General features: G+C 43.9%; 1 protein-coding gene and 1 long non-coding RNA gene across 2 annotated transcripts; one reads left to right on the forward strand and one right to left on the reverse strand.

The window, feature by feature from the left end:
* Positions 1-9,003: 9,003 nt before the first annotated feature.
* On the reverse strand, positions 9,004-11,696 carry LOC308674794. The gene is made up of 3 exons (XR_014027973.1): positions 11,143-11,696; positions 10,937-11,039; positions 9,004-10,443 (listed from the first exon to the last, which is right to left on the reverse strand). It is a non-coding gene; the product is annotated as an uncharacterized lncRNA (long non-coding RNA).
* Positions 11,697-12,014: 318 nt separating this feature from the next.
* On the forward strand, positions 12,015-15,730 carry LOC308674742 (uncharacterized protein; the record flags this gene model as incomplete). The annotated part of the gene is made up of 2 exons (XM_081339473.1): positions 12,015-12,156; positions 12,326-15,730. The coding sequence occupies 2 exons, from the start codon at positions 12,015-12,017 to the stop codon at positions 13,399-13,401; spliced, it is 1,218 nt and encodes a 405-aa protein (XP_081195599.1). The 3' UTR covers positions 13,402-15,730.
* Positions 15,731-22,451: the final 6,721 nt, after the last annotated feature.

Genomic DNA, 22,451 nt, shown 5'->3' on the forward strand with positions numbered 1-22,451 from the left:
AGGTAGCAGCATTCCGTGCGCCTTTGGTGTCTAGTCATGCCGGCCACATGACCATGGAGACGTCATCGGACAAGCGCTGGCTCTGGCTTTGAAACAGAAATGAATACTGGTCCCTAGAGTTGGAAACGACTAGCACGCACGTACGGGGTAACCTTCGCCTTAAGAATCGGCTCCTTTCTGAACAACTGGGTGGTGATGGCATGTATTTGTAGCCTCCAAACTCAGGCATTGCAAATTTCGCTTGCAGCTTGTAAGAATTTGATCCCTGAATTTGAGAGGAATTTTGACCTCTGCAAAGGTGCTTATTTCCCCACTCGAAAGTATGAATCTTCAAATAACTCGGAGAAAGAAAAGAGCATTTATTAAGGGGGATCAAGCATTTCTATAGGATACAGAAGAAATGAAATATTTGGAATATGTGACACTTTAGTAAGCCAATGATTAAACAATAAAAGACCTTGATTACATGTGGGACTTGAACAGCAGAAAACGTGGATTTTAGATAACATTCCACATGGGGCAATTTTATGGGTTACATTAGTCTTTCCCTTAGAACCTGCAAGTGATTCAAGTGTTTAGGGATGAAAAGACAGGTTCTCCCATTCCAAAAAATGGCCATGACAACACTGAAAAAGAAACTTGTAGAAGTTAAACAGTAGCTTAACCACAAAATTAAGAGTGCTAATATCACCTTTAAAATGCTAATAATGAAGCTTAAAATTTGAGGCAACAAATCTTATTTATTTGGGCAGAATATATTTAATGAGCCCGTGAATATTTTTTTTATTTTTTTGTTTCCTTTTTTTATTTTTTCCACACACTGAAGAAATTATTACTTTATTAATTCTTTAATGTTAATTCCTAGACATTTGAAGCACTTCCTTTTTTATGGATCTATGGAAACTTATTAGTCATCTCAATTTTAAGGAAGGGTATATAGAACAGGAGTTCCCAACTGGGGGTGCGATTTGATATTCCAGGGGGTAAAAAAACTTGGGTTTTCAAAATTATAGTGTATATGCATAATTTAATTGCTGTTATTTTGAACTTTTGTAAGGGCTGCGAGAATATATTTACAAGCATTCCAGGGACACTGGGTATAGAAAAGGTTGGGAGCCATTACTAGAAGAACATGAGTTGTGACTTGGAAAATTACTGTTAACCTAGATATTTCTGCAAATTCTCCCAAGTCTAAATGTATTCATCTGCAAAATATATTATTTATATAATTTACATTCCAGCTTTATTATTTCTAGAAATAAGTTTGTAAAAATGTCAAACGCGCCTTCTGCCTCCTAATTTCCGCACAACGACAATCCTGTGAGGTGGGTTGGGCTGAGAGGGAATGGCTGGCCCTGAGTCACCCAGCTGGCTTTCATGGATGAGGGAGGACATGAACTCTTGGTCTCCCACTTTCAACCCTTGTTGCCTTTAAAAACTACACCAACTTCTGCAAATAAATTAATTAAACCTTGGGTTAAAAATGAATTCCATTCCTAACTCAGACAATCAGAAGAGAGCTGGACGGGATCTCGGAGGTCATCTAGTCCAACCCGCTGCTCAAGCAGGAGACCCTGTACCATTTCAAACAAGTGGCTGCCCAGTCAGTGATGGAGGCAACCAAAGGTTCTGGAGGCAACTTCTGTTCCACTAGTTAACTGTTCTTATTGTTAGGAAACCTTAATTCGTTCCTTAATTCCCATCCCTTGTTTCTTGTCCTGCCTTCAGGTGCTTTGGAGAACAGCTTGACACCCGACCCCCCCTCCTCCTTGTGGCAGCCCCTCAAATAGTGCAATACCGCTATCATGTCCCCCCCAGCCCTTCTTTTTTCTAGACCGGCCATTCCCAAATCCTGCAGCTGTTCTTCGCATGTTTTTTAATCTCCAGGCCTTGGATCGTCTTACCATAGTTGCTCTTCTCTGCACTCAACATCAAAGCATCAATCAAAGGACCCCAATTGCATGCAGGGGAGGTGGGCTGAGTCCCCCCCCTCACTTTCCTGCTGGTGGGATTATCTGCAAGGCTTCCTCTCACCAGCCCACTTTTCAGGGGACCCACACTGCCAGCTCTCGTCCGCCTTCCGGAGGGAAAGACCCCCGGATCGGAGGTGGAGGGAGGGGCATTGTGGCAGCCCTAGAAGCGCCCCTCAGCTCGGCCTGCCTGGATGTGGGGCGGGGAGGGGGAGAGAAGACGGGACCCCCAAGTTCAAGGGGAGACCTTCGCTTCGCTGGGACGAAGGGACGCCTCCCGTCTGCGCAGGCGCCATCCAGCTGATGGAAGGAAGGACGCCGATTGGTCCCTCTGGCGATGGCGGCAATTGGCAGGAGGACTCCTCGGGGCGGTCCCTCTACAAAAATAGGCGGAGCTTGCAGGAAAGGGCGCGCAGAGAGGTCCCGCCTCCAATTCTGCATCGAACAGAACTGAGGCGCTTAATTGATCCAGGTAGGGCGCTTTCTGAGGGGACTTTTCCGGACAAGGTAGCCCCGGGCGGGACGGGGAGCCCGAGGCCTGCTGTGACAGTGGGTGGACGGTAGAGCGGAGGCCTGTCCGCCCCGGGCCTGCCCAGAAAGTCTCACTGAGAGGCGGAAGCTTCGGCCTTCCTCCCCGGGCGAAGCTGGGACTCCCCTCCGGGGAAGGGACGAAGCCGTGACCCGCCTCTCTTCCTCCCCCTTCGCCCCTGCAGGAGGACGGGCGAACCCGGCGGAGGAAGGAGGCCCCGCGGAGGAGCCCCGGGAGGAGACGGCGGGGAAGGCTCGGAGGGGATGAGCCGAGGGGGACTCCGCGAAAGGAGACCGCCAGGAGGGAGAAGCGGGGAGCAGGAAACGGGCGGAGACCCCGAGACGGGCCTGGAGGGCGGACGGTCCTTCGGAACACGCGGGAGACTCGGAAAACGCCACAGAATCCAGGAGGGAGGAAAGAAGTATCATTGCCCTGAATGTGAAAAATCCTTCAAATCAAAGGAAGCTCTTAAAAACCATCGAAGGATCCACACGGGAAAAACCGTTTAAATGCCTGGAATGTGGAAGGAGCTTCAGTCAGAGTAGCACCCTTTATGTACATCGAAGGATCCACTCAGGAGAAAAACCATTTAAATGCCTGGAGTGTGGAAAGAGCTTCAGTCAGAGTAGCACCCTTTATAGTCATCAAAGGATCCACTCAGGAGAAAAACCATTTAAATGCCTGGAGTGTGGAAAGAGCTTCAGTCAGAGTGGAAACCTTTATGCACATCAAAGAATCCATACAGCAGGGAAACTCTATGAGTGCCCGAAGTATGGAAAGAGCTTCAGTCTAAGGGGAAACCTTTATAAACATCAAAGTATTCACACCAGAGAGAAACCCTATAAGTGCCTGGAGTGCGGAAAGAGCTTCACTCATAGGGGAAACCTTTATAATCATGAAAGAATTCACACTGGAGAGAAACCATTTAAATGCCTGGAGTGTGGAAAGAGCTTCAGTCGGAGGGGAGTCCTTTATAGACATCAAAGGATCCACACTGGAGAGAAACCATATGAATGCTGGGAATGTGGAAAGAACTTTATTAATTGTGAAAAACTCACTAATCATCAAAGGATCCACACAGGAGAAAAACCTTATAAATGCCTGGAGTGTGGAAAGAGCTTCAGTCTGAGGGGAAACCTTTATCAACATAAAAGTATTCACACCAGAGAAAAACCCTATAAGTGCCTGGAGTGTGGAAAGAGCTTCACTCACAGGGGAAACCTTTATAATCATGAACGAATTCACACTGGAGAGAAACCCTACATGTGCCTGGAGTGTGGAAAGAGCTTCACTCAGAGGGGAAACCTTTATATACATCAAAGAATTCACACCAGAGAGAAACCGCATAAATGCCTGGAGTGTGGAAAGAGCTTCAGTCAGAGGGGGCACCTTTATGCTCATCAAAGAATTCACACTGGAGAGAAACCACATAAATGCCTGGAGTGTGGAAAGAGCTTCACTCAGAGGGGAATCCTTTATAAGCATCAAACAATTCATACTGGAGAGAAACCGCATAAATGCCTGGAGTGTGGAAAGAGCTTCACTCAGAGGGAAAACCTTTATACTCATCAAACAATTCATACTGGATTGAAACCGCATAAATGCCTGGAGTGTGGAAAGAGGTTCACTCAGAGGGGAAACCTTTATACTCACCAAAGAATTCACACTGGATTGAAACCGCATAAATGCCTGGAGTGTGGAAAGAGCTTCACTCGGAGTGGAAGCCTTTATATACATCAAAGGATCCATTCAGGAGAGAAACCACATAAATGCCTTGAGTGTGGAAAGAGCTTCAGTCACAGGGGACACCTTTATGTACATCAAAGAAGACACAGGAGAAAATCCATATAAATGCCTTAAGTGTGGAAAGAGTTTTACACCTCCATCGACATCAAAGTATTCACGCAAGAGAAAAATTCTGTAAATGCTTGAAGGTGGAAACAGCTTCACTGAGAGAAAAGCTTTATAGATATGAAAGATTCCATTCAGAAAGGAAATCATTTAGATGCCTGGAGTTTGGAGAATCATTCACAACAAACAAAAATCTCAGAAGTCATCAAAATATTCACTTGGGGCGAAATACCTAATAACATACGATATGTGGGAAAGGTTTCAGTCCAAATAGGTCTTAGGAAAAATTATAAACTTTACACAGAGAATAAAGTTTTTAAATGCACAGAGTGTGCTAAATTTTTCCAAATAAATGGCAGTCTCAAAATCCAAGCTGTTTTTTTAAGAGGCAACTGGACTTTCTTGTTTCTTTGAAGACTTTTCGCTTCTCATCCAAGAAACTTCTTCAGCTCCGACTGGATGGTGGAGAATGGAAGGATATATATTCCTTACAGACAGTTGGTTGTTTGCATTCTTTTAGAGCAGGGGTGTCAACCTGCCAACCTGCGGGCCAGTTTCATCATGCGGAAGCTGCGCCTACCCCATTGCCGGAAACGGCAAAACAGTCCCGATACGTCTGTTGCGAGTTTGACACCCTTGCTTTAGAGAGTCTGCTGAGGCCAATGTGTCTACTGAACACATTTATTTGTGTTCTCAGGATTACTTGAATAGTGCAAATGGGTGTGTACCCTCTGTCCAAAGTGTGGACTTTGTTCCATAGAGAAATATTTTTATAGTCTATGTTGTTGTTAGCTGTGAAGTTATGTCCGACCCATCATGACCCTATGGACAACGTTCCTCCAGGCCTTCCTGTCCTCTACCATCTTCAGGAGTCCATTTAAGCTCACACCTACTGCTTCAGTGACTCCATCCAGCCGCCTCATTCTCTCTCGTCCCCTTCTTCTATTGCCCTTAACCTTTCTCGGCATGAGGCTCTTCTCCAGTGAGTCCATCCTTCTCATTAGGTGGCCAAAGTATTTAGAGTTTTAGCTTCAGGATCTGGCCTTCTAAAGAGCAGTCAGCGTTGATCTCCTGTAGGACTGACCGGTTTGATCGCCTTGCAGTCCAAGGGACTTGCAGGAGTCTTCTCCAGCACCATAGTTCAAAGGCCTCAATTCTTTGGTGCTCAGCCTTTTTTATGATTCAACTTTCATTGCCATACACTGCAACTGGAAGTCTATCTTTAGGAATCCCAAAAAAGAAACAAGTTCAAGAAAAATATATCACTGATTCTATATTTAGCTTTTAGATTTGTAAAGGAAATATAACTTTGAATTATATTATTGAATTTAGAATGATATATCAAAAGATAATATTTTAATAATTGATGTATAGTTAAGATGCCTTATAGAATATTCAGTGGCTATTTTTGAACTACAGTATAGAATTTAGAATTTTATATATAAAAGATAGCATTTTAATAATTGTTGAACGGTTAAGGCAAAAAAAAATTATTTCTAATAACTGGTGATTTGCTAAGATGAAAAGTAGACTTTAATGGTAAAATATATGAATGTTTTGTAATGAACAATATACCGTATTTTCCGGCGTATAAGATGACTTTTTAACCCATGAAAATCTTCTCAAAAGTTGGGGGGTCGTCTTATACGCCCAGTCGTCTTATACACCGGAAAAAAAAACAAATCAGTCGAGCGTCCCCGTTCTTGCAAAGCAACTTCAAGCCTCCTTAGTCCAGTCCCCCCTCCAACGTGACTCTCCCTTCCCACCCCCAAGAGCCTCTAAGCCCCTTCCCTTCCCCCTTGCAAACGCCAGACCCCGGGAGTGGCAGGAAGCCTCTCACCCTCACCCAAGTGGCATCTGAGCATAAGCAGAGCGCGCCCTGCTACCCGCTATCTCTCCCGGCAGACGGCCACATCCGGCCTCGCAACCAGCCGCAGAAGCCCGCGCCCGGCTTTCCTTCCCCCCACCCGCACCCAGCTACCGGTTCCTTGCCCCCGGCCCTAGCCGCGGGCCAGCTCGCCAGCGACCAGGCCGACGGACTCCCGGCCGCCAGACTCTGCGCTTTGGGAGACGCTCCCCAGCGGGTCGGGGAGGGAGCGCCCGCCCGCTGCCAGGCCGTTCCAAGAACTTCCGGGGACTTCCAGCGGGCCGGGGAAGAGCATGCCTGCCAGCCCGTTCCAGGAACTTCCGGAACGTCTTCCAAACCCACCTGGCTGACCGCCTCCTGGGCGGGGCTTGGCTCCAGACGCGCGGCTGCTCGGTCTGCAAATGTGCTCTCAAATGGGTGGGTGGAAGGAAAAGCCCCTTTGGGCTTCAAAAGGGAGCACAACCTGCATCAGACGGGGCTGAATCGGGCTTGTGTCGGACACTTGGCAACTGGCATGTAAGTATTTTCTGGCGTATAAGACGAAAAATCTTGAAAATCTTCTCAAAAGTCGGAGGTCATTTTATACGCCGAGTCGTCTTATACGCCGGAAAATACAGTAAGTTTTGTAGGCAAAAGAATTATGCTTTAAGTAAATAAGAAATTGTGGGTCACCCAAAATTAAGCACACACACACACACACACACAGTAGGCCATGCAAGAATACTTTATTGCAATTAGATAAAACTTTAACACAGAATATTGGTATGTATTAGTCAAAATATATTTTGAATTTTGTTGATTGATTTGGTTATAACTATGTAATCACTAAGGGAATAAGAGACAACTTCCCTGTTGATGTAACCCAAACTATTTACAAATGGCTGTTTTTTATTTTAATTCCCAAACACCGTATATGTAAATATTAAAAATCAATAAAACTTGTATATACAAAATGTGGACTTTGCTGTCTTCAAAAGAGTGGCCTTTGTCTTTTAAATGCAGGTGGACTGCTGAATCTTGTCCTGATAGGTTTGTTCTCCTATGTTGTGCCATGCATTTATGAAGTGGTTGGTTTTTTTCCCCAATGAAAAGACAAAGGCCATTCTTTTGAAGACAGCAAAGACCACATTTTGGACTGAGAGGACTGTTGGCTTGAAAGGGGTCAAAGAGGCCATAAGTGTCAAAATTTAACAGCTCTCTCGACAGGGAGGGGTATCATCATCTACTTGCAATCTTCAACACAGTTCTTTCAGGAGTTCCAAGAAGGCTTCACACCCATTTGCACTATAAAAGAATACAAATGACCAGCTGTCTGCAAGGAATATAAATTCTTCCATTGCCCACCTTCCAGTCAGAGCTGAAGAGGTTTCTTGGGTGAGAAGTGAAACATCTTCAAAGGAAACACAAGAAAAACAAATTCAGTTGCCCTTGGAGGTCACCTAGTCCAATCCGTTGCTCAAGCAAGAAATCCTAGACCATTCCAGACAAATGCCTGTTCAGACTGTTGGGTTTACTGTCAAATAACACATTTTAATTATGGTGTACCTATTATAATTAAATCCAACGAATAGAAGGACATGTCTGTTATTGGCTTACATATTTGCAGTCAAAAGGAAGGTGTAAAAAAGTAGCTATGAATTTGTATAAATGATTTGGAAACTTGTATGATAATGATGAACATATGATTGCTAACTTATATATTATTATTGACATTAAATTTGGAGGAATGAGAAACCCGCAGGTGAAGGGATTAAAATTTACATTATAGTTTCAAATGTTTATAAAATGTATTGTTAATATCTAAATTGTCAAAAAAAACTATAAAGTTTTTTCAAATGTATGCTCAAAATGTATGTAGCGGCACCCCCATAGGGACCCTCCCGGCCTCCCCTCCAAGTGACCACCAGCCCAAGGAGGTCTCTCACATTGGTGCCTCTGTGTAACAGGGCACGTAACACGGTGGTATTCAGTCATGATTGGCAGCCACACACATGGGGTGATGATTGTCCCTCTCCACAGTGACTCACGTGGGATGATGGTGGTTGATCTCAGGCAATAAGAACTTACAGAAAAAATGGTAGTCAATTCCTGATAACAGCAGCTGGCATAAGGCAATGGTAGTCTGTTTTTAGTAGCAGCAACCTGTTCAGAACAATGGCAATCAGTCTCTGGTGACAGTAACATGCCTACAACAATGATAATCAGTATCTGGTGACAGGATGATATCAATCAATCTTTGATGACAACAATTTGCCTAAAACGATGGTAATCTCTGGCGCTGAGCCCTCCCTTGTCCACTCTCCTTCTGTCTCTCTTACCTCACTCCATGTAACCCCCTTTTAACTCCCCCAACTGATCCTATTTAAAAAATCCTACCTCCCACTAAAAGATGTATTTCAAACTCTTTCCAACTCCCTCTGCCTAGCTTACTCCAACTGAGAGAAAGGAGTTAAAACTCCCCAAACTACCCTCTCTCCCTCTGTCTAGCCTGCCCGCAATGGAGAAAGAAACAAAACTTGGCCTTCCCTATCTCTGTCCCTCTCCCTCCCTCTCCCTTGCCTGCTTCAAGCAAACAGCTCCAGCAACTACTCTCACACTCTATCCCTCTACCAAACCTGCTTCAAGCAAACAGCTCTGGCAAACTACTCTCACTCTATCCCTCCCTGACTGCCTGCTTCAAGCAAAGAGCTCCAGCAACTACTCTCATTCTCTATCCCTACCCCTTTTGTCCGGCTTACCTGTAATGAGGCAAAAAAAGGAAACACAAAAATCCCAGGATCTTTATTTTATATATAGTTTTTATTGTTATTTTTTAATCTACATACATATGTTACTTTTGACAGCACGGAAATGGAAGGCGAGTTGACACAAGAAAGAAAGCTAGAATAAGATTGAGAAAAAAATTGGGGTTTTGACTTGTTAGTTAAGATTAAGAGAATATATTATATTTTGAAATTTACAATTTGGCAGGAACTGAAATAGATGATTTTGAGTATTTAAAACTGGAAAGTATAATTATTAAAAGTTAAAATTGAATATGGATTTGCCGTTAAAGATTGAATGTAAAAGTAATTAAGACCTATATAAGCTATAAATCTATTGAAAAATGTAATGAACATGTTTTATTTAGCAGATATATTAAGAATTGTATTAACTAAATATGAGATAGTAGACATTAAGAGAAAAAGAGAGGAGGATCTGATAGGGAAAAAAGAGAAAGGTTAAGATATTTAGAAATTAATAGAAAATGTAATGCTGTATTACTAACTAGATGATGTAAGATGGATTAAAATAGTATGTTTGAATAGATAAGATGTGTATCCCGAATATTAGATTGTATAATGAATTTGATAATGGGAATTTTGGTTACTCAAAATCTGGAAATTACAATTAATAAATGTTAAATTCAAATATTAATGGGAAACTAAAAATTGGGAAAATGATTAGGACATTGTCTATAAAGATTGAATGTTAAAATTACAATATGTATAAGTTAAAAATTATTGATAACTAAAATGTTATTTTTATTCAATTGATATAATAAGAATTGTATTACTTTAAATATGAGACAGTAAATGTTAAAGCGAAAAAGAGGAAATATGTAATGTGGTACTTTGAGATTTGATTTAAAAATATTTGTATGCTATTGAATTATCAGTTAACCCAGCCGCAAATAAATCAATAAAACTTTTTAAATTTTTTTTTAAAGAGTCAGAAGTCTTTTCCTTTACCCTTTTACATTTAAGGCCTAAAAGTCATAAGTGCTTATATACAAATGCTCAAACCTGGGGAACAATCAGGGTGAACTAGAAAGAACACAAGAGTGGGCATGACATAGTTGGCATTACATAAACCCGGTAGGACGAAACCCATGAATGGAATGGACCGATGGGATGGGTACAAATTGTTCAAAAGAAACAGGTCTACAAAAAGAAGAGGGGGAGTTGTACTATGTATAAAGGGAACACTACATATTTACAGAAATGCACATAATCAAAGATAAAATCTCTCCAGAATGAGAGTAATGATGTGTGTATATATTCATTGTTGTTCCAGATCTATCCTTCTTCCAGGGTGTCGGGATGTCAACTCTAATTGGCAGCTTGATAAAAGCGGGAGGGGGGACAATTCCGGGGTGGGGACAGTTGCAGCTGAGCGTCGTCTGTTCCCGTGAGAGTGCCCAACCCAGGACACATTGAGCAGGTGGACTAGCATGACTCGGTTTCCTGTAACAAAACAAACAGGAGTGATTGGTGGATGTAATGGATTGTAGGTAGCCCCACAGAGAAAGGGGAAAATTAACTAATGTAGCTTTTGCGTGGGAAGCCCAGAGCTGGCTTTGCTTCGTCTGTGCAAATATCGTTTATTCAGTAAAGTTTGAAACTCTTGATAAAATAATGTTCCAGGAGTTTCTTTTTCTGGATCTGCCAACTGGACAGTTGACAAAAAGTTCTTTGCCTTGTGAGATTTATTTAAGATTTATGATTGTTTTTGGATTTATGCTTTTACTCTTCCCAATTGATATTTTAGGTTTGTTATAGATGTTACTTTTCAAGGTATTTTTACAGTTTTAATTTGGGCAAAAATTTTAAAATTTATTAAATATTAGCAGAACTTCTGTTTTGCTAACTGCTGGTTGGGAAGGTCTTGTTCTTCGTCAAGGGATACAATTTTAAACATATTTGAATCAGGGAACCTGTTCTTTTCCAGAATATATACCTATCCATCCATCCATCATCTGCCATTTTCTTGAAGTCCTGTTCTAAAGGTCTGTGGAAACCATCCATCCATCCATCCTCCAAAATCACATGATGCTGGGACACTGCAATTGTCATAAATATGAAACAGTTGCCAAGCATCTGAATGTTGATGATGTGACCACACGGATGTTGCAACGGTCCTTAAGTGTGAAAAACGGGTCCTACGTTATTTTTTCCAGTGCTGTTGCAATTAATTTCAGCTTTGGGTATTCCTATTGAGCCAGCTTGTCCTTGGCTGGGACACAGCCTTGATTGGCAAGATGAAGAAGGCCTGTCATCTCCTGGGGAATCCTGAGGGCTTTGTGACCTCATCACCCCTGCAGGCTAAACTGACAGTTATGTCAGTTATCGGAGGGAAGGTGGCTCCTAAGAGGTCAGCTGGTCTCCAGAAGGGCTCCTGGACTCTGGGCAACCTTGCCTCTTTTCCTAACCATCAGGAAGATAAATAGTGGTGAGGGTAAGAGTTAGGTTTCGGAAGAGCATTAAGGTGAGGCTGAGGGTGAAAGAAAGGATGAGGATGAGAGGGAAGTTGTGAATTAGGATCAGGGAGGAGTTGGGGAGGGGGAGAAGGGACAGAAAGAGGAATGGGCAGGCGGAAAGGCCCAAAGGGCTCCACAATCCCCCGCTCCTCCATTGGCCGGGAGGACCGAGGCCGCTTTGGGGTAGACCGGGGGGACTTTGCCCCCCCAATGCCGCCCCTCCCCCCGGGCTTCCCTCCGGCTCCCCAAGCCCCCAGCGAAACGAGACGCGCCTCCGCCCCGCCCGACGAGCAGACGACGCGTGTCAGGGCAAGGCGAAGCGGCGTCTCTTCGGGAGAGGATCCGGGCCCGCCTCGGCCCCAGCAGACCCCCAAAGGCTCGGGCCGCCCTGCCTCCCCGGGCTCGATCGGGGCCTCCGAGGAAGGGGAGCCCGGGCGCCGCGGTCGCAGCGGGAAGCCCGGCCTGGCTCGCCTCCCTCCGGGCGCGGAAGCCTCCGCAGCGGCCTCCCCGCCGATCCGCTCCCGCCATTCGCTCCTCCCGCCCCTCAGGAGGCGGCTCATGTCGCCTCGCCAGACAGGCAGGGCCGCTGCACCAATCGGAGGAGGCAGGAGGCTGGCCGAAAGGACGGAGGTCGCGCCCCCACTTCCGGCATCGGAGAGGCAGCGGAAGGAGCGTCCCGGTTCGAAGTGCACGGAGGCAGGTAGGCCCCGGGGGATGCTGGGAGTCGCGGGAGGCAGGACGGGGAGCCCGAGGCTGGTCCGGGTGGGCGACGCTGGGAGGGAAGACGAGTCCGTGAGAGGCCGAGGCTGGGACTCCCCTCCGGGGAAGGGACGAAGTCGTGACCTGCCCCTCTCCCTTCGCCCCTGCAGGACTTCTGGCGCGCCCGGCGGAGGAAGGAAGGAGGCCCCGCGGAGCAGCCCCTGGAGGAGACGGCGGGGAAGGCCCGGAAGGGATGAGCCGACGAGGACTCCGGGAAAGGAGGCCGCCTGGAGGGCGAAGCGGGGAGCAGGAAACGGGCGGAGACCCCGAGACGGGCCTGGAGGGCGGAGAGTCCCTCAGAAGAGGCGGGAGACGCGGGAAACGCCACAGAATCCAGGAGGGAGGAGAAAAGTATCAGTGCCCAGAATGTGGAAAATCCTTCAGATCAAATGGAATTCTTGAAAGGCATCTAAGAATCCACACAGGAGAAAAACCATTTAAATGTCTGGAGTGTGGAAAAACCTTCACTCGGAAGGAAAGCCTTTATACACATCAAAGAATCCACACTGGAGAGAAACCACATAAATGTCTGGAATGTGGAAAGAGCTTCACTCAAAGGGGACACCTTTATAATCATCAAAGAATTCACACTGGAGAGAAACTGCATAAATGTCTGGAATGTGGAAAAAGCTTCGGTCTGAGGGGAAACCTTTATCAACATCAAAGTATCCACACCGGAGAGAAACCCTATAAGTGCCTGGAGTGTGGAAAGAGCTTCACTCACAGGGGACACCTTTGTAGTCATGAAAGAATTCACACTGGAGAGAAACCCTACATGTGCCTGAAGTGTGGAAAGAGCTTCACTCAGAGGGGAAGCCTTTATAGACATCAAAGGATCCACACTGGAGAGAAACCACATAAATGCCTAGAGTGTAGAAAGAGCTTCAGTCGGAGGGGAACACTTTATAATCATCAAAGAATTCACACTGGAGAGAAACCACATAAATGCCTGGAGTGTGGAAAGAGCTTCACTCGGAGTGGAAATCTTTATATACATCAAAGGATCCATTCAGGAGAGAAACCACATAAATGCCTGGAATGTGGAAAAAGCTTCAATACGAGGGGACACCTTTATAGACATCAAAGAAGACACACAGGAGAAAATCCATATAAATGCCTTAAGTGTGGAAAGAGTTTTACACCTCCATCGACATCAAAGTATTCACGCAAGAGAAAAATCCTATAAATGCTTGAAGGTGGAAACAGCTTCACGGAGAGAAAAGCTTTATAGATATCAAAGATTCCATTTAGAAAGGAAATCATTTAGATGCCTGGAGTGTGGAGAATCATTCATAACAAACAAAAATCTCAGAAGTGAAAGAGGAAACTGAACTTTCTTGTTTCTTTGAAGACCCAAGGAGGCGAGGAGTGGTGCCCGCAATCTGCCCACCCCCACCCCCCGGCTGCTTTGCGCAGGTCCTCCTGGCTTCCATGCCTGCTGTTAACCCTTTCACCACCATGTAGGGTAAGGTTGCCACCCCCACCCCTGCCCAGATGCCCTTGCCTCCCCGAAGCATCTTTTTACTAACCTGCCTATCACGTGCCATAGGTTTGCCACCACTGGTATATGCTGACAGCATGCTCTATGCACAGAAATGGAAAGATAACTTTCTCATAATAGATGATTGGCTGCAAAGCTGATGAAGTTAGCAGCAGCTAACTAGAGTGCAACTAACTTTGTTTCTACTTGGAAATGTTTCTGGATTTTTTGCATGAGGTGGGTAGGGAAAAAATGAAACTTTAATGTTGGGTTTTGCTGATTAGATAGGTTTGTGGGCATAGAAATTGCTGGTATATATTACTATGTAAAACAAAGTGTTTTTTATTACCTTGTTCTACTGTGCTAAAGAGTCAGAAGTCTGATATTACAATTGTTATTGCCTAACAGACCCACAGTCCAGACTATAGATAAGATTCCTGTAATCTGGGAAGATATTAGCTCTGAGAAGCCCAGCTGTTTTACACTCAGTGGACTGTAAAGCTTTTAATTTTATGCATTGTTAAAAAAACACACAGATGAAGATCAGGAACAGACTCTTTTTGGATGAGAGCACTTCTTAAAATTATTCTCACAGCTATTGATGAATTAAAGAGGCTACAGAAAAGAACAAGGTGTCAGCCTAGATGCAAAAATTCAAACTTTGACCACAATTAAAGAATCAACTCCGCAGAATATAATTGAAGAAGTGGAACAGTTAAACACTATGACAGAAGACTCAATTGATGAACAAATAGACTTCATAGAAAACCCCCAAAAGAGACTGACAATATGGAAAATGTAAAAAGACTTTCTATATACAAACTAAAAGAAACCTGAGGGGCAAGAAGATAAACGGATGGAAGGGAACATAAATATTTCAGGACAGCTACGTGGAGACAGAGGCATTTTGTCAGACGCCCTTTCTTGTTTCAAGTAATATGTATAAAAACAGAGGGAGATCCATTTGCTGATTTGACAGCACCGAAATGGAAGGCGAGTTGACAAAGAAAGCAAGCTAGAAAAAGATTGAGAAAAAAATTGGGGTTTTGACTTATTAAGATTAAGAAAGAATATACTTAAATAGATAAGATGTATATTTTGAAATTTATAATTTGGCAGGAACTGAAATAGATGATTTTGAGTATTTAAAACTGGAAAGTATAATTATTAAAAGTTAAAATTGAATATGGATGTGCCAATAAAGATTGAATGTAAAAGTAATTAAGACCTATATAAGCTAAAAATATATTAAAAACGTAATGAACATGTTTTATTTAGCTGATATATTAAGAATTGTATTAACTAAATATGAGATAGTAGACATTAAGAGAAAAAGAGGAGGATCTGATAGGGAAAAAAGAAAGGTTAAGATATTTGGAAATTAATAGAAAATGTAATGCTATATTACTAACTAGATGATGTAAGATGGTGTAAAATAGTATGTTTGAATAGATAAGATGTGTATCCTGAATATTATTGTGTAATGAAATTGATAATGGGAATTTTGGTTACTCAAAATCTGGAAATTACAATTAATAAATGTTAAATTCAAATATTAATGGGAAACTAAAAATTGGGAAAATGATTAGGACATTGTCTATAAAGATTGAATGTTAAAATAACTACAATATGTAAAAATGTTATTTTTATTCAATTGATATAATAAGAATTGTATTACTGTATTTTCCGGCGTATAAGACGACTTTTTAACCCATGAAAATCTTCTCAAAAGTCAGGGGTCGTCTTATGCGCCGGAAAATACGGTACTTTATGAGACAGTAAATGTTAAAGCAAGAAAGAGAGGAAATATGTAATGTACTTTTGAGATTTGCCTTAAAAATATTTGTATGCTATTGAATTATCGGTTAACCCAGCCTCCATGTTGCTTTGGAAATACTTATTTATTTTATTTATTTATTTATTTGATTTGTATACCGCCCTTCTCCCTAAGGACTCAGGCCGTTGAACAGTGACATAAATAAATAACAGAATGCAATAACTTAAATGTAAAATCAGAAAACCAATAAAACTGTAATTTTTTAAAAAGAGTCAGAAGTCTTTTCTTTTCCTTTACCCTTTTACATTTAAGGCATAAAAGTCATAAGTGCTTATACACAAATGCTCAAACCTGGGGAACAATCAGGGTGAACTAGAAAGAATAGTACACGAGAGTGGGCATGACATAGTTGGCATTACATAAACCCGGTAGGACGAAACCCATGAATGGAATGGACCGATGGGATGGGTACAAATTGTTCAAAAGAAACAGGTCTACAAAAAGAAGAGGGGCAGTTGTACTATGCATAAAGGGAACACTACATATTTAAATAAATAAAACTTTATTGTCGAAGTACGTGTACATTGAGATGAGCCTCTCCCCGTGCTCCCTCCCCCCAACACACAGTGACAACAAACCTTCCATCCCACCACACCATGTGAACCAACTATGCCAGACACCGGCCTCCCAAGTCAATTCTGCATGAGTTCACAGAGATTATATCCCATTCAAAAGCCTAACAGCCCACGGATAAAAGCTGTTTTTCAGCCTGTTGGTACGGCTGGCTAGACTCCTATATCTCCTACCCGATGGTAGGAAAGTAAAGAGATACCGTCCAGGGTGTGAGTCATCCCTGAGAATTTTCCTCACTCTTCCAAGGCAACGAGCCCTGGCGATGTCATCCAGTGGTGTCAGGGGACAGCCCACAATGTCTTGTGCTGTGGTCACTACCCTCTGTAATACTTTCCTGTCCGCAGCTGTCAGACCAGCATACCAAACCACAATACCATATGAGAGGACACTCTCTATAGTAGACCGGTAAAAGAGGGTCATTAGCCACTGTTCTACCCTGTTCTTCCGCAAGACCCTAAGAAAGTGAAGCCTCTGTGGGCCTTTCTAGCCACCTGGGTTGTGTTAACTTTCCAGGTCAGATCTTCACAGAGGTAGACTCCCAGAAATTTAAAGGAAGAAACTCCACACAGTCCTCCCCGATGTAAAGTGGGGCAGGTTCCTCCTTTTTTCTCCGGAAGTCTAACACCATCTCTTTTGTCTTGCCGATGTTTAAGTGCAAGTTGTTGTTACTACACCGTATGGATAGTTTTTCTACCTCCGCCCTGTATGCTGTCTCATCCCCACCTGTAATAAAACCCACCACAGTTGTATCATCTGCGAACTTGATTATCGCAGTTGATGGGTCAGATGATACACAATCATATGTGTATAAAAACAGAAATGCACATAAAGATAAAATCTCTCCAGAATGTGAGTAATGATGTGTGTATATGTTCATTGTTGTTCCAGGTCTATCCTTCTTCCAGGGTGTCGGGATGTCAACTCTAATTGGCAGCTTGATAAAAGCGGGAGGGGGGACAATTCCGGGGTGGGGACAGTTGCAGCTGAGCGTCGTCTGTTCCCGTGAGAGTGCCCAACCCAGGACACATTGAGCAGGTGGACTAGCATGACTCGGTTTCCTGTAACAAAACAAACAGAAGTGATTGGTGGATGTAATGGATTGTAGGTGGCCCTACAGGGAAAGGGGAAAATTCACTAAGGTAGCTTTTGTGTGGGAAACCCAGAGCTGGCTTTGCTTCGTCTGTGCAAATATAGTTTATTCAGTAAAGTTTAAAACTCTTGATAAAATAATGTTCCAGGAGCTTCTTTTTCTGGATCTGCCAACTGGACAGTTGACAAAAAGTTCTTTGCCTTGTGAGATTTATTTAAGATTTATGATTGTTTTTGGATTTATGCTTTTACTCTTTCCAATAGATATTTTAGGCTTTTTATAGATGTTATTTTTCAGGGTATTTTTACAGTTTTAATTTGGGCAAAATTTTTAAAATTTATTAAATATTAGCAGAACCTCTGTTTTGGTAACTGCTGGTTTGTATCCCGTTGTCAAGGGATACAATTTTAAACATATTTGAATCAGGGAACCTGTTCTTTTCCAGAATATATAAATATATAAACCTATCCATCCATCCATCCCTCTGCCATTTTCTTGAAGTCCTGTTCTAAAGGTCTGTGGAAACCATCCATCCTCCAAAATCACATGATGCTGGGACACTGCAACTGTCATAAATATGAAACAGTTGCCAAGCATCTGAATGTTGATGATGTGACCACACGGATGTTGCAACGGTCCTTAAGTATGAAAAATGGGTCCTACGTTATTTTTTCCAGTGCTGTTGCAACCCCGAACATCTACAAATATTCTCTTGTTTTGTATTCTCTTGACTTACTGGAGTTAAGGTTGATTTGGGCTTGGGAGAATTGATGCCGTGAATAAATGAACCTTTATTGTCAAAGTACAACATGCATACTTTGGCTGATTGGCTGATGAACTTCAGTACCGATTAAGGAGAATATTTGTAGCTCAAGAGTTGAAATGAGGGGTCCTTGGTGCTCTCCGAGCTTGTTTTCTTGCAGATGTTTCATTACCCAAACTATGTAGCATCTTCAGTGCTAGTAAGGAGCGCTGTTTCCTTGCTCCTTAAATGGACAGTCATCCATTTAGTAAACCATGGTTCAACAAACCAGGACTAGCGATAGAGAAATTCTTCCCTGCACTTGCTTGTACCTTTTCTTCCTGAATTCTTGACTCTTTGAGATGGACACTTTGAGTCCTGCGTCCATGTTCCATTTCCTGCCTGTGTCCCTTTTCAGTTTTGCTTAATTTGGAGGTTATGAGTGGTAATAAATATTTCCATTAAAATTAACAAAGTTAATTATTAATTAACAAATTTATACTGCAAAGCTTGTTCTTTTCTGTAGCCTCTTTAATTCATCAATAGCTGTGAGAATAGTTTTAAGAAGTGCTCTCATCCAAAAAGAGTCTGTTCCTGATCTTCATCTGTTTGTTTTTTTAACAATGCATAAAATCAGAACTGCAATCAACCCCCTGCCTTTTTCCTGTTTTTCTCCATTCAAGAGTCTGTGTGTCAGCGCAGGCATGTCAACCACACAGCCTGCAGGCCAGATCCAGCCTGCACAGGCCACATCCCCCCTGGCCTCGCAAGGGCAAAACAAATCCTGATATGGCCCGCAGTGCAATCAGGTTTGACACCCCTGTGTCAGAGTGTCCAAGCCAGTCTTGACTTTTAGTGATAGCACAGACAAGTCCCTGCACTTTCCTTGGAAAGGTTTTTTGTAAATAGTTTGCGGTTGCCTCTTTCCTAGGGCTTTGAGGAAGTGGCTGGCCCATGGTCAACCAGCTGGCTTCCACTTGGGAGGGGGGGAAGAATTCACCATCTGCCAGGTTCTAGCTTTACCATCTCTCCAAACTAGCCATCTCAGTGGTATACGACCAGCGTCTTATTTCCAGGAAGCATCCAAGCTCTTTGCATGCCCTTGGAGCCGAGGGTTTTCGTTCCTTGGATCTCTTCTCATACTTGCATAAGCTTCCTTTCCTCTATCCAGAGTAAGCCTGTTCTCAAGGATTGCCGCTGAGATCAGCAACAACGTTCAATAGGGATACCAGCTACTTAAATTTCCCCTCCCCTACCAATTCATAATAAACCGTGAACTAAATTCAAAATGAAGAGAAAATTGGCTGCATTTGTACAGCATTCACACAACACACTAACGAAACTGCTTAGTTGTACCCTTGACTTGTCTTGTGTATGTGGCCAAGCAACTATGCTATTATCCTAGCCCGTTAATTTATGGTTTAATGTAATTAAGAATCCAGAAAAAGAGAGGAGCAATCGGGCAAAACACGTATGAAACCATCCAATCTCTGTACTGAAAAATGATAACTCTCATTGAAAGAAGATTTTACCTCCACAAAGACAAGCCTGTGCTGAGCGTGAGCTGCAATAGTTGCAAGAAACTGGAATAAATAAATGTATTTATGTATATTTCCAAACCCAAAAGACATTGGAGGAATTCCCCTCATCCAAGGCAGGAGGAATGAGCCAATTTGTTCGCAAAAAAGTAGCAAAAAACTTTTTGAAGCTTTCCAGATGATTTGGGGAACCTCATTGATTCTGGCTATGGATCAGAAACGAGTTTGTTCATATCTGAGGGTTAAACAAGAAGCTTTTGGTGTGAGGGATCTATTCCCAGGACTCGACTTGTCTCTTGCTTCAGTGGTGGCAAACAAACCCATATCACTCCAAATTCAAACGGGCAACATCAAGTGCCCACTGTCAGAAAATGCCAAGAGCAACTGGAACCATACTCTGATTTCCCTGCACACCCAGACAAGAGGAGGGACACTCCCCACCATTCTGGTCCCATTGAACGCTTAGAACTGGGTAGGGCAGAGTTAAATAAATAATAAACCTTTATTGTCAAAGTACAACATGTGTACATTGAGATTAGCTGAGCCTCCCCCCCCCCCGTGCTCTCTCCCCCCAACACACAGTGACAACAAACCCTCCATCCCACCACACTATGAACCAACTACACCACACACCGGCCTCCCAAGTCAATTCTGCATAAGATTATGTCCCATTTAAAAGCCTAACAGCCCATGGGTAAAAGCTATTTTTCAGCCTGTTGGTACGGCTGGCTAGTTCCAGGTGGGTGGAAGCACGGCAGAGCAATACTAAAATGCCCTGCTGTGACTATGCACTGTGTATTTCCATTACTAACAGTTCTGTCATAACAAAAGTTATGTTTGGAAAATGCATTCTTCCCCTGGGAAAAAAAACTGAAGTTTCAAAAGGCCACTTGGGCCCAGTTCCAGCATTAAGGTAAAGGTAAAGGTTCCCCCCTACATGCGTGCTAGTCGTTTCCAACTCTAGGGTCCAGTGCTCCAGTGCTCCAAGCGCCAAACTGCCAACCTTCTGATCAACAAACTCAGTATCCTAACCCACTGAGCCACCGCGTCCCTTATTCCAGCATTAAAGTTCTCCATAATTTACTGTTCTTTAAATTTGGAAATCTTTTGTTTAGATGTGTTTTCACAGCATTCCTCAGTAGCCTTCTAGGGCTGGGTGGATTGCCGGTAAGCTAAACCAGTCCTGTTTTCATTATTCACAAAAATAGAGTTACTTTCAACCCCACCAGGGTCACTACAGGGACCAGGAAATTCGGATGGCAGCTTCATGGGAGTGCTCTCCAGAAGATTGGTTAGCTATGACCTTTATGGAGTTCAAATTGCATTACCCTAATTTGTACAAGAAAATTAAGGGGAATAAGGCCCATCCCAGTCTCCTGAGATATTAAGCAACATTTATTAGCCTGACACTTTTCCTGGTTTAGCTCGTCTCCGTTTCACCCTCTACACAGCTCTGCGTAGTTGATTCTTTAATTGTGGTCAAAGTTTGAATTTGTGCATCTGGGCTGACACCTTGTTCTTTTCTGTAGCCTCTTTAATTCATCCATAGCTGTGAGAATAATTTTAAGAAGTGCTCTCATCCAAAAAGAGTCTGTTCCTGATCTTCATCTGTGTGTTTTTTTAACTGCATAAAATTAAAAGCTTTACAGTCCACTGAGTGTAAAACAGCTGGGCTTCTCAGAGCTAATATCTTCCCAGATTACAGGAATCTTATCTATAGTCTGGACTGTGGGTCTGTTAGGCAATAACAATTGTAATATCAGACTTCTGACTCTTTAGCACAGTAGAACAAGGTAATAAAAAAACAACTTTGTTTTACATAGTAATATATACTAGCAATTTCTATGCCCACAAACCTATCTAATCAGCAAAACCCAACATTAAAGTTTCATTTTTTTCCCTACCCACCTCATGCACAAAATCCAGAAACATTTCCAAGTTAGTTGCGCTCTAACTTAGCTGCTGCTAACTTCATCAGCTAACTTAATCAGCTTTGCAGCCAATCATCCATTATGAGAATTAAAGTTATCTTTCCATTTTGCTGTCAGCATATACCAGCGGTGGCAAACCTATGGCACGCATTAGGCAGGTTAGTAAAAAAATGCTTCGGGGAGGCAAGGGCATCTGGGCAGGAGTAGGGGTGGCAACCTTACCCTGCATGGTGGCGGAAGGGTTAACGGCAGGTGTGGGGGCCAGGAGGACCTGCGCAAAGCAGGCGGGTGGGTGGGCAGATTGCAGGCGCCACTCCTCGCCTCCTCTGCTGCTGCCATGCCGCTGTCCTCCTCTGTCCCCGGGCAGTGCCTCTGCCATGCGTGGCTGTCCTGCTCATGCCCGCAATCGGCCGCCGCACTGGTGGTCCTGGCAGCGCCCCACAGTCCCACCCAGCTCCGCTCCGTCTCCAGGCAGCGCCTCTGCCCTGTGCAGCTGTCCCACACCCGCCTGTCACTCTGGTGGCGCCTCAAAATGGCCACTGTCCTCTAGTGGGTCTTCTTCCTGGCACTGGGTGAAGATGGAACAGTGCTGGCAGAGGGAAATTTTGCTGTGTCCCACCCATGGGCAAATTGCAGGAGAGGCAGCGCTGGCTAGCGGTCATGGTCAGCATGGGGCGGCGAGCTGATGGCCGTGAAGGGAGCCCGAGGCAGGGACAGGCAGGCAGTTATGGCACCCAGCTTGGCTCTTGCGGCTGGCGGCTTGCCTTGCTTCGTGTGTGGCTGCCTTCCCAAACTCTGACTGCTCCAGCCCTGCAGGGCACCACCATTTCCTCTCAGCAGGGGCTGGGGCTGTCTGCAGGTGAGGCAGAGGAGGGTCACCCGCTGCCTCTCTCATAGCCCAGTGCTGCCTGGGGCTTTAAGTGTGCTGCTGTTCAGGGGCGGCTGGTACTGGCGCTTGGATACGCTGCCTGGCTCTACCTGAAGTGGGAGTCACCGTCTCACAGGGGGCGCCACTCTGCCTAGGCCAGGGGTAGGCAACCTCAGC

This window comes from Vipera berus (assembly GCF_964194415.1).
Source record: "Vipera berus genome assembly, chromosome: 15".
In the NCBI taxonomy this organism is placed as follows: Eukaryota; Metazoa; Chordata; class Lepidosauria; order Squamata; family Viperidae; genus Vipera; species Vipera berus.